This window comes from Bos indicus x Bos taurus, chromosome 24 (genome assembly GCF_003369695.1).
Source record: "Bos indicus x Bos taurus breed Angus x Brahman F1 hybrid chromosome 24, Bos_hybrid_MaternalHap_v2.0, whole genome shotgun sequence".
Taxonomy (NCBI): domain Eukaryota; kingdom Metazoa; phylum Chordata; class Mammalia; order Artiodactyla; family Bovidae; genus Bos; species Bos indicus x Bos taurus.
In genome coordinates, this window is record NC_040099.1 from 32664246 (window position 1) to 32676328 (window position 12083).

At 42.2% G+C, this 12083-nt stretch overlaps 1 protein-coding gene across 10 annotated transcripts in view; it reads left to right on the plus strand.

The window, feature by feature from the left end:
• OSBPL1A (oxysterol binding protein like 1A) overlaps nt 1–12083 on the plus strand; it is a 230192-nt gene that overhangs the window by 186730 nt on the left and 31379 nt on the right. For all 10 annotated transcript variants that reach the window (XM_027526163.1, XM_027526164.1, XM_027526167.1 and 7 more), the window contains one exon: nt 3178–3253. In XM_027526163.1, the coding sequence (XP_027381964.1) occupies nt 3178–3253 (76 nt within the window). The remainder of the gene's footprint in view (nt 1–3177; nt 3254–12083) is intronic.

Genomic DNA, 12083 nt, shown 5'->3' on the forward strand with positions numbered 1-12083 from the left:
TGCCTTCTTGCTTGCAAAATATGTCTTGTTTTTTTTTGTTCTTCTTGCCTTTAATTAGAACAGTAACCTATACACATACATTAAATGTAAGCATCTGTCGGGGACGATACAGTCCCTTATTCAGTTTTCACAAAACTTATTTTAGGCTCATAACTTCCTAGACATAGATTTTGTTTTTTAATAGACAAGAAATGAAAAATGTAGTTGATATGCATCTGTAAAACTGTATTATACATGCAAATGCTAGGTAATGGCAGAGATTCTACCCCTTGATTCGATTGTTCACGTCATTGAGATTGATAGTCTTAGATTGTATAGAGAATGTGATTTCAGTACCATCTGTGGCCACTTATCCAGCAGATTGGGCAGATAACAAATCTGCCAAATGAGCAGTGTATGTTCCTAAAAAAGGAAAATCAGAAGGATTCTACCACGGAGGATCTTAAAATATTATTTATTTAAAAGCTTAAAATTTTAGTAACTTGTATAATTCGAGGTAGTTTATAGAACATAGATTCTATAGAAGGTAAAAATTTTAATATTTTCTTATTTTTTTAATTTATTTTAATTGGAGGATAATTACTTTACAATATAGTTATGGTTTTTGCCATATATCAACATGAATTGGCCACAGTATACATGTGTCCCCTTCATCCTGAACCCCCCTCCCACCTTCCTCCCCATCGCGTCCCTCTAGGTCGTCCCAGAGCACTGACTTTGGGTGCCCTGCTTCATACATCCAGCTTTCACTGGTCATCTATTTTACACATGGTAGTGTATATGTCTCAATGCTATTCTCTCAAATTTTCTTTAATGTTTTAGTTACACGGGTATGTTTCAAACAGCATTAGAAAACCAGCACCCTTGACCATAACCTAAGAGAATGGAAAAGAAAGCATCATTATAAGGGTGTTTCAGGAAGGTGTTCCAGGCACCCCCTGCTCCTGCCCCTGGTAGTGCTGAGGTCTCAGGATGCCTGAGCTCAGGTATGTTGCCCATCGGAACAGCAGACCCTTCGCCAACAACAGCCACCCTCCTCTCAGCAACTTCTCAGCTCCTGCAGAGGCTTTGGGAATGTTCCTTCTCTAGAGGTTAATTTGTAAAGGATTTTCCCGTATATCCAGAATTGGTTGAGTTTGGTTCAGTATCAGCATCTCTGGCAAAGTACTGATATATGATGCACAGTCTAAATTTTACTTTGGGTTTGGAGTTGGCATTTTCCCACTTAATTTCTTAAAAACAACCTGATACTAGGTTCTCTGATGGCATTTTTGTTTCCATTATTTAATAGCTAAAGGAAAATAATTTATTGAGTAACAGAATGTGATAGGTCTGTCTTAGACCAGACAACAGGTCAGATATGCCAGCTTGTGAAAGAACAGTGTCCCTCTGAGGTGGTTTGAATAGCTGGACACCAGCACAGAAGGGTTAGGAGAATTCTGATCAGGACAGTTGTGAAGATGTGGGGCCAGTTGATCTACTCTGAAACTTTCTCAGGGCCCAAAATAGCAGTGACTAGGGATATAAGCCCAGAATGACCCTGTTTTAGCCTTTCTATGATGATGCACATTTTTTCCAGTTTTGTTGAGAAATAATTGATATACCTCACTCAGGTTAAGGTGTATAGTAAGGTGGTTTGATTTACATGTAGATTACATTTCACAGTATTGTGACATGCTTACCACAGTAGATTTAGTCGTCATCCATCATCTCATATAGATAAAAAGAGAACTTTTTTTTTTTTCTCCTGGTGATGAAAACTCCAAAACCTACTTTCTTAACTTCACGATTGTATCTTAATTGTATCTTCCAGTGTTACCTATAGTCAGGTTGTACATTATATGCATGGTAGTTCTTTATCTTTTTTTTTTTTTTTTTTTTTTTTTTTTTTTTCATCACATTGTTTTTTAATTTCTGCATGTAAATGATATGTGTTATTTCTGTATGTCTGACTTCACTCAGTATGACAGTCTCTAAGTCCATCCACGTTGCTGCAAATTACATCACTTCATTCTTTTTAGCAGCTGAATAATAGCAGTTTTTAATACTTTTAATGTGTGTGTTATGACTGACATTGAGAGGGTGGGAAGATGTGGGAGAATGGCAGTGAAACATGTAAAATATCATGTAGGAAACGAGTTGCCAGTCCAGGTTCGATGCATGATGCTGGATGCTTGGGGCTGGTGCACTGGGACGGCCCAGAGGGATGGTATGGGGAGGGAGGAGGGAGGAGGGTTCGGGATGGGGAACACATGTATACCTGTGGCGGATTCATTTTGATATTTGGCAAAACTAATACAATTATGTAAAGTTTAAAAATAAAATAAAATTGGAAGAATAAAAAAAAAAAAAAAAGAAAAAAAAAAAAAAAAAAGTTCTTTATCTTATAATTGAAAGTTTGTGCATGTTGACCTCCTTCCTCCATGTCTCTCCAACCACAGATCTGATCTTTTTTCTGTGAGTTTTATGTGGCTTTCATTGTCATTACTGTTAGATTCCACATGTAAGTGAGATCGTGAAGTATTTGTCTTTGTCTGACTTGTTTCACTTAACATAAGACCTTCAAGGTCCGTCAATTTTGCTGCAGATGGTTGAATAATATTCCTGTCTTTGCGAGTGTGTGGGTGTGTATGTCTGAGAGAGAGAGACAGAGAGAGAAATACATACCCCATCTTCTTGTTCATCTACCAGTGGACCCTCAGGTTGTCACCATGTCTTGGCTTTCATAAGTAATGCTGCTATGAACATGGGGTGTAGACATCTTTTCAAGTTACTGTTTAATGTGTTCCCAGAAGTAGAATTGGTAGATATTATGCGGGTTCAATTTTAATCTTTTGAGGACCCTCCATACTCTTTTCTGCAGTGGCTGTACCAGTTTACAGTCCCACCAACAGTGCACAACCTTCATTTTTCTCCACATTCATGTCAGCATTTGTAATCCCTTATCTTTTGGGTGATGCTGTTACAGGTGTGAGGTGATATCTCATTGTAGCTTTAATTTGCATTTCCCTAATGACTCGTGGTATTTAGTATCTTTTATATTGTTGTATTTGCACATGCAGATTTTTATATGCATATTAATGTCTCATTAATGTATGCCTGTGGCTTTCATGGTAATGACAGTAGCTTTTTTTTTTCTACTGCCAGTGCTATTAAATTATTTTTCTTTTTTTCCAGAACAAGCCTGCCCTCCCCTATGTTTTCCAGAAATGACTTCAGTATCTGGAGCATCCTCAGAAAATGCATCGGAATGGTAAGTTAACTCTCATTTCCACAATATGAAGCTGATACGTGTTTCACGCATATCCTTGGAAGAGAATCTTAGTGTTGGCATAAGTGATACACAATGTTTCTGAAAACTTAGAATCAGAAATTAGGAAAAGTCTTAACACTAGGTTTTCCGGACAGCATTTTAACCATTTATTATGCTATTTAATATGACTTTCATGTGACTTTTCATTATAAGGAAATAGAAAAAGAAAATGCTCTTGCCCCATTGTCATACCACGTTTGTATGTACCCATGGAATTGCTCTGGAGAAGGCACTGGCACCCCACTCCAGTACTCTTCTTGCCTGGAGAATCCCACGGCCGGAGGAGCCTGGTAGGCTGCAGTCCATGGGGTCGCAAAGAGTCGGACACGACTGAGCGACTTCACTTTCACTTTTCACTTTCATGCATTGGAGAAGGAAATGGCAACCCACTCCAGTGTTCTTGCCTGGAGAATCCCAGGGACTGGGGAGCCTGGTGGGCTGCCGTCTATGGGGTCACATAGAGTCGGACACGACTGACGCAACTTAGCAGCAGCAGCAGCAGCATGGAATTACTCAGAAATACTCTCAGAAAGGACAGACTCCCCACAGTATAGAATATAATTTCAGTTACACTTCTGTGCACAGAGCAGATTTTTGTACTTTGTAAGTGTGGTGTATGTCAGACATTTGGAATGTGTCTTTGCTTAGTTATCTGCAGGTGGATCTGATTTTTCAGGAGCAGAGAGATGGCAAAACTATTATATATAAATCCTACGCTTAACTTCAGTTGTGTCCAACTCTGTGACCCCATGGACTGTAACCCACCAGGCTCCTCTGTCCATAAGTTTCTCCAGCAAGAATACTGCAGTGGATTACTGTTTCCTCCTCCAGGAGATCGTCCTGATGCAGGGATCGAAGCTGTGTCTCCTGCCTTGCAGGCACATTTACTCTCAGAGCCACCTGAGAAAGCCATATAAATCCTTAGATTCCCTTTAAAATAGTAGTACATGTCAGCACCCTGACGCTAGTCAGGCTTGGATTCTGAGTAAAGTTCTCTTACTTCTTCCAGCATGATCTTTGACCAATTAGAATGATGAAAATTTTAAAGCATGTGAGTCTTGAACTGCTAAAGAATCTGCTTGGGCATGACCTTTCTTAATTTTGCAGTTTAATGTGCGTCCTCAGTACCCTAGGAACTGTCCCTGTGCTGGGAAATGTGCTGTGCTCAGTCGCTTTAGTCGTGTCCAACTTTTTGCGACCCCGTGGACTGTAGCCCACCTGGCTCCTCTGTCCATGGGATTCTCCAGGCAAGAATACTGGAGTGGGCTGCCATTTCTTCCTCCAGGGGAATCTTCCTGACCCAAGGATCAAACTTGCATCTCCTGTGTCTCCTGCATTGCAGGCAGATTCTTTACCCGCTGAGCCACCTGGGAAGCCTGCTGGGAATGTAGTCACTTCCTAAACATGCTCATTCTGACGTCTGAAATCCTTTTCAGCTGCTGGGGTGCCCATGTTAGCATTTTTTGAACACTTGGGTTCTCTGCATGTAGTAATGTCATCTGAGACTTCCTGAGCATAATTTCCAAGGAAATAATCTCAGAAACATCTATTTTAAGGGCTTCCCTAGTGACTCAGTTAGTAAAGAATCTGCCTGCAATGCAGGAGACACGGGTTTGATCCTCAGGTTGGAAGATCCCCTGGAGAAGGAAATGGCAACCCACTCAAGTATTCTTGCCTGGAGAATTCCATGTACAGAGGAGCCTGGCGGGCTACAGTCCATGGGATCACAAAGAGTCAGACACGATTGTGCAACTAAGTTTCACTTTCACTGCATGGAGAGTAATTCAGCTAACCTCTCTGTAGCTGGATAACAAGATTTATCCCGGTCTTACCACTTCCTGTCTTTGAGACCCTAGGCAAGTTGCCTTACTTCCCTGAGTAAAGTTAGAAGAATAATTAGTACTTTATAGCTGTGTTGAGAGATACATAAGATAACTTATGTAAATGTCAGGACAGACCCTGGTTTAGCTTAATGCTCAACATTATTATCAATAGTTAACGACACTTAGTGTTTCCCTGATAGCTCAGTTGGTAAAGAATCTGCCCACAATTCAGGAGCCCCCAATTCAATTCCTGGGTTGGGAAGATCCACTGGAGAAGGAATAGGCTACCCACTCCAGTGTTCTTGGGCTTCCCTGGTGGCTCAGATGGTAAAGAATCTACCTGCAATGCTGGAGACCTGGGTTCAATCCCTGGGTTGGAAAGATCCCCTGGAGGAGGGAAAGGCTACCCACTCCAGTATTCTGGCCTGGAGAATTCCATGGACTATATAGTCGATAGGGTCGCAAAGTCAGACTTGACTGAGAGACTTTCACTTTCACTTTTCAATCACATTTAATTGGAACACCTGGACTCTTAACTCCATTTGGTTTACATTCAGACTCATCAGGACAAAGCAAATGTATTTAGGCAAATGTATATATTCTTAAATAAAATGTTAATTATACACATTAATCTCTTAAGAACTGGAATTTTCAGGACAAAAAAATGATATCCTATAGAATTTATATTTTCAAACCCTTAGTAAACATAATTGTCAGTGAGATCCAATATGTAAGTATATAAGTATTGTTTGTTTAAAATTAAAGCTAGTTTCATAAAAAAATGCTCATCATTAAAACAAATGATATTTTTTCTATTAGATCAATGCTGACTCTAGCTCATTAAATTGATTTTGTAACCTGCTAATGAAAGGGCTTCCCTGGTTACTCAGACGGTAAAGAATCCGCCTGCAATGCGGGAGACCTAGGTTTGATTCCTTGGGTCGGGAAGATCCCCTGGAGGAGGGCATGGCAACCGACTCCAGTATTCTTGGCTAGAGAATCCCCAGGGACAGAGGAGCCTGGCGGGCTACAGTCCATGGGATCGCAAAGAGTCAGACACGGCTGAGAGACAGAGCACAGCACAGTGTGTGAAATCCAGTTACTGCAGAATTGGTATCACGTTTGTTGAGTCAACAGAATCCGTATGAAAACCAGATGTGCTTTGGTGTTTTTTGGTGATCAGGGAAAGTACAGCCTTCTGTATTTCTCTGGCTTAAGTCTGTCATCTACCATCTCCTGTCTCACTGGATGTCAGATTTAGCAGTAGTGTCATGAGTTTGTTCAGGCTAGAAACTGATAATCATCTGGTGTATGTGTCAAGCAAGGATTATGTCTAAATGGAAATGAACCATCCTTTTGAAAGATGGTAAATAGTGTTATGTTGGCTTGTACCTGCATTCTCTGAAAGATGTGCTGTTTCTTCAGAAGAATGGTTTTACCTTTATTTTCAGGTGCAGAACTGTTTGTACAGAGACAGGCTGAATCATAGGGAAAGCAAATAAAAGCAGAGCTGTTTGGGTTGAAAGGGGACCATGGTGTGTTTTGAAACTTGTGTCTGTAGAACTTTCTGAATAAACTCATAGAGAAAGAGCTGCAGGGGAGGCAATATTTCGGGCGAGTGTTCTCTGGTGAGGTTTTGTAAGAGAGTAACGTTCTAGATGAATATTCATTAATGTGTTCTGGCATTTGGAAGTATTATTCTTTGGGCACTGTTGTGGGCTCCCCTCTAAAGGGCAGCAGAATCAGTCCAAAGGGGCCAGCATTGTGCACAATGGAGATTTAAAGTGCAGCGGTTCTTGAGAGAGAAAGCAAGTAACATCCCCAGAATAAATTTTTAAAGTAGTTTTTGGTATCAACCCCTCTCATATCTGCCTCCTTCTCCCCCCTCCCAAGGAAAATAGGTCAAAAATTAGAAGGTATTAGCATTCATAGGGAGAAGGCAACGGCACCCCACTCCAGTACTCTTGCCTGGAAAATCCCATGGACGGAGGACCCTGGTGGGCTGCAGTCCATGGGGTTGCTAGGAGTAGGACATGACTGAGCGACTTCACTTTCACTTTTCACTTTCATGCATTGGAGAAGGAAACAGCAACCCACTCCAGTGTTCTTGCCTGAAGAATCCCAGGGAAGGGGGAGCATGGGTGGGCTGCCGTCTATGGGGTCGCACAGAGTCGGACACGACTAAAGCAATGCAGCAGCAGCAGCAGCATTCATAGAGTATTAGTCATAGAGTTTATTAACTTAACTTCAAAGCGTCAGTCCCAGGTGGTGCTAGTGGTAAAGAACCCGCCTGCCAGTGCAGGAGACATAAGAAACACTGGTTCAGTCCCTGGGTCAGGAAGATCCCCTGGAGAAGGAAATGACAACCCACTTCAGTATTCTTGCCTGGAAAGTCCTATGGATAGAGAAGCCTGGTGGGCTATAGTCCATGGAGTTACAAAGAGTTGGACACGACTGAAGCAACTTAGCACCCCTCAGGAAACAGCCTGTGTGAGGAGGTAGGTGGCTGTGAAACCAATTGGAATTCGAATTTGAAGTGAAGGTAGATTTGAAAACTCTCCCACTGCACTTTGGTGATTCTGTTCCACTTAACAGTCCAGACACTTGGCTTCAGGTCCTTTCTGTGTGAGTAGATCTCAGAAGCTGTGGACAGACCCTTCAGCTAGCTCTTCCCATAGCTTCACGTTCAATTTCTTCTTTTCATGAGGAAAAAAAAGTGTTGGTCACTCAGTTGTGTTTGACTCTTTGCAACCCCATGGACTGTAGCTCACCAGGCTCCTCTGTCCATGGCTTTCTCCAGGCAAGAATACTGGAGTGGGTTGCCATTTGCTTCTCCAGGGGATCTTCCCGACCCTGGGATTGAACCTGGGTCTCCCGGATTGCAGGTAGACTCTTTACAATCTGAGCCACTAGGGAAGCCCTGGCTTATCTTTTTATGATAAGAAGTCTCAAAAGTTGCAGGGGAAATCTGATATGCACCGTAGCTTTTCACAACATCTCTGTCGACTTGAGCATGTGAGAGCAGAGTGGGGAGTGTGGACACTCTGCTGGAGACCTCCCGGTTCCCGTTCAGCTGGGGTCTGGTCCCAACTTTCTCAGAAGTCAGTGCTCCTTATTTATGGTGTTGTAGTTTATGGTGTAGTGTCAGGAAGCCAATAAGACATGGCTTTTCAGAATCTATGATAGGCGCTTGCCTGCCAGGTGTGGTCTAGGTATAGCTTCATTTTATCAGGAAGGAATGGAGGAGGAAATGGCAACCCACTCCAGTATTCTTGCCTGGAAAATCCCATGGACAGAGGAGCCTGGTGGGCTACAGTCCGTTGCGTTGCAAAGTCGGACACGACTTAGTGCCTAAACACCACCAATCGGGAAGGAAAGTCAGCGTCTTCAGGCATGTGATGCCCTGGGCCCCTGAGCACCTGCTCCAGCCAGGCTCATTGTGCTCCATCCTCCACTGCCACATACAGGACACATTCTACTTTGCTTTCTTCCCCAAAAGAACACAGGGACTTAGATTTCCAAAACTAATGGCACCCTTTTTTTTTTCTCCCAATCTGTTTTGGACAGGATTATGTTACCCAATGTTGGGTTATATACTACACGAAATGAATACTTTACATAACTGGAATTCAATCGTAAATCTCTCTGCGATTGAAGCTCTTACCAAACAGATTCCCATCTGAGAGTTACTGCTGGTGCTGGTTAGGAGTTGGAACTCTTTGTTCCTTATTTCCTTATTCCCGTTGTCCTTTAAAGGATTCTGGTGTCATAATCCCGTTGTCTCCTGTTTCCCCTGTTTTCTTTCTCCTCTTCTCTCCAATCCTCTTACAATTTGTCAGCAGGACTCACCCAGTGGTTAGGTCATGGGTCACCATGCTTAGTGACTTTGGAAACCAGAACCAGCGCCAGGTTGAGCAACCAAGGCATCCGGACACAAAATTTGAGTCAGTGCCTGCCCCTGAGGGCACTTCTGCTAAATGTCTTGGAGTTGTAGAATATTAATGCTGAATTATTATAAAAGGGTGAGGAAGATCTGTTATATTATAAATACTAAGTTACTAAAGTAAAAATATTCTATCATTCTTAAAGTTACCCAGTACAACCAAATTCCATAAGAGATTTGAAAACTTTATCTGTTTTTTTTGCTCCTTTAACTCCTGTTTCCACTCTATATTTACTATAGAGTATTACCCTAACCTAATTTTTTTCATCTTTGTAAGTCTTTTATTGAGTACTCTATCATACTTTGCTATCCCAAAAATATAGAGTAAAATTAAAATTTAAGAATTTATATGTTATGGCCATAAGACTTGGGTACTAAAACTTTCAATTTCTTCTTACATGAATGATCAAAATAACAAATGTTACAAAGTTTGTGAAACTATACCACAAAAGATAAAATGTTATTCATTAAAAAGGATTTTTTCATTTGCGTTAAGCTATCCAAGAATGAATTTCATGCATTGCTAGAATGAGGGCACTAACAGTTATGTTCTTATTTTTTAGTAGATTTGAAGATTAAGAAGACTTGCTTATATTAATAGATGGGAGTAGGAGTTCTGTGTTTTTTTAATATCTAGCAATATCATCTGTTCTTTGGCCTTTTCCCGACTGTATGTCGAGTCAAATGGTAATATATCATCCATCAAAAATAATTTTTTATGATCCACAAGTTGACAGCTCAATTAAGACTTTTATTTTTTTTGGGGGGGGGCCAAACATTTTTAATTGTGGTAAAATACATATAACATAAAATTTGCCATTTTATGGGCCAAAGAACTAAACGGACATTTCTCCAAAGAAATATACAAATGGCTAACAAACACATGAAAAGATGCTCAACATCACTCATTATCAGAGAAACGCAAATCAAAACCACAATGAGGTACCATCTCATACCAGTCAGAATGGCTGCTATCAAAAAGTCTACAAATAATAAATGCTGGAGAGGGTGTGGAGAAAAAGGAACCCTCCTACACTGTTGGTGGGAATGTAAACTAGTACGGCCACTATGGAGAACAGTGTGCTGCTGCTGCTGCTGCTAAGTTGCTTCAGTCGTGTCAGACTCTGTGTGACCCCATAGACGGCAGCCCACCAGGCTCCCACGTCCCTGGGATTCTCCAGGCAAGAACACTGGAGTGGGTTGCCATTTCCTTCTCCATTAAGACTTCTTTTAACGTTACTGGAAACCACATTTGAAAACTTAACTTGCAGGAGGTCTTGTTACCCTCCCTGGAGTCCTGGGCGTCTGGGTCTCTGGGAAACGCCGCAGAGACACATTGCCAGGGCTCTCAACTTTGATTCCTGTAACTCACATCTACCTTGCAATACTGAGAAAGGGTTGAGAAAACAGAAAATATTTTCCCTAAAACGTACCTTGTATCATCTTTTTTTCATGAAATACTTTTGTCTTACCATGAGCTTTAAATGTTTTCCCTGAAAACCTCCGACTCATCTCATTCCCTTGACACAGAGTACCTGCCAAGTGACCTCAGAACCAGACGCATCCCCGGTCAGTCACTGTCAGGACTGTGGTGCTATTTTGGGGTTCAGATAAACACATTGGTCTGTGTCACTGTGACAACTGTCTCATTCTTGAATTCTAAATATAAGCTCTAGATAAGATTTGGAGCTTTGCCCAAACGAGTACATTATAACATAAATACTGACTTAAGAGACAGGAGGCAGAAGAGGCAAAGTAGTTAAACAAAATGTGTCATCTCTACCACCCCACTCTACAGTGATCTGAAATAAATATCCGAGAAGTAACCGGAAGACCCTGCTTCTAATGTCGGGTCTTTGTCTTATGAGAAACAACAGGCCTTGACTTAAGGAGATTTCCTTGGTACGAACCAGTACTGTATTTCTTTCTTCTTTTTTTTCAACTTTTTATTTTGCATTGGGATATAGCCAGTTCACAGTGTTGTGATGGTTTCAGGTGAACAGCGAAGGCACTCAGCCATGCATGTACATGTATCTATTCTCCCCCAAACTCCCTCCCATCCAGGCTGCCACATAACATTGAGCCGAGTTAGCTGTGCAATACCATAGGACCTTGTTGGTTATCCATTTTAAATATAGCAGTGTGGCCAGTACTGTATTTCTAAACTTCCTTTGCTTGGTGCCCTGAAGATTTTCCCACACTGGGGCAAAACTGCTATGCTAGGATTCAGGATGATTCAGGATTCACCCTCCTCCCCACACCAAGTAAATGAAAAGTGAAAATGTTAGTTGCTCAGTCGTGTCCAACTCTTTGCAACTCCGTGGGCTGTCCATGGAATTATCCAGGCAAGAATACCAACGTAGGTTGCCATTCCCTTCTCCAGGGGATCTTCTCAACCTAGGGATTGAACCCAGGTCTTCTACATTGCAGGCAGATTTTTTATCAAACAAAGGGTGTTGTAAAAGGAGACGTGGGAGAAGGGCCACAGTGTGCCTTCCAATGCAGGTGCATCCTTGGCCCATCAGTTCTTAGGTAGGAGAGTGTGTGGAGGGTGAGCACCCACGGGTCAGTTCCCCTTCAGCATCTCTGCCCACAGTCACCGGGAACCTTTGGAGACCGTGGCTCTGGTCCAAGCGTCCAGCCAGTCTTTAGACATCCTTCCGTGTTCCTGCCTCGTGCTGGCCTAGTAAGAGGGCTCGCGCAGCCTCCCAAGCCTGACAACGTTCAGCTATGAGACAGGAAGAACAGGAAAGGAATATATTGTCCCTCAGTGCTTCCCTTGTCTTCTTCCTCCCTGGTTTTCTTTTTCTTTTTTTTTTGCCACTGGCTGCATCCAGCTATCCGTGGTGTGGTTCATTCAGTTCACACACAGACACCCCTGTCCAGTGTGTAGATCCTTTGTTTCTGGGTGGCGTGCTCCCCAGGGCTGGTCTGTGAGAGCCAAGGAGCAGAGGTGTAACCACAGCAAGAGGCAGGAGAGTGGCAGGCTTGTTCAGTCTGCGCA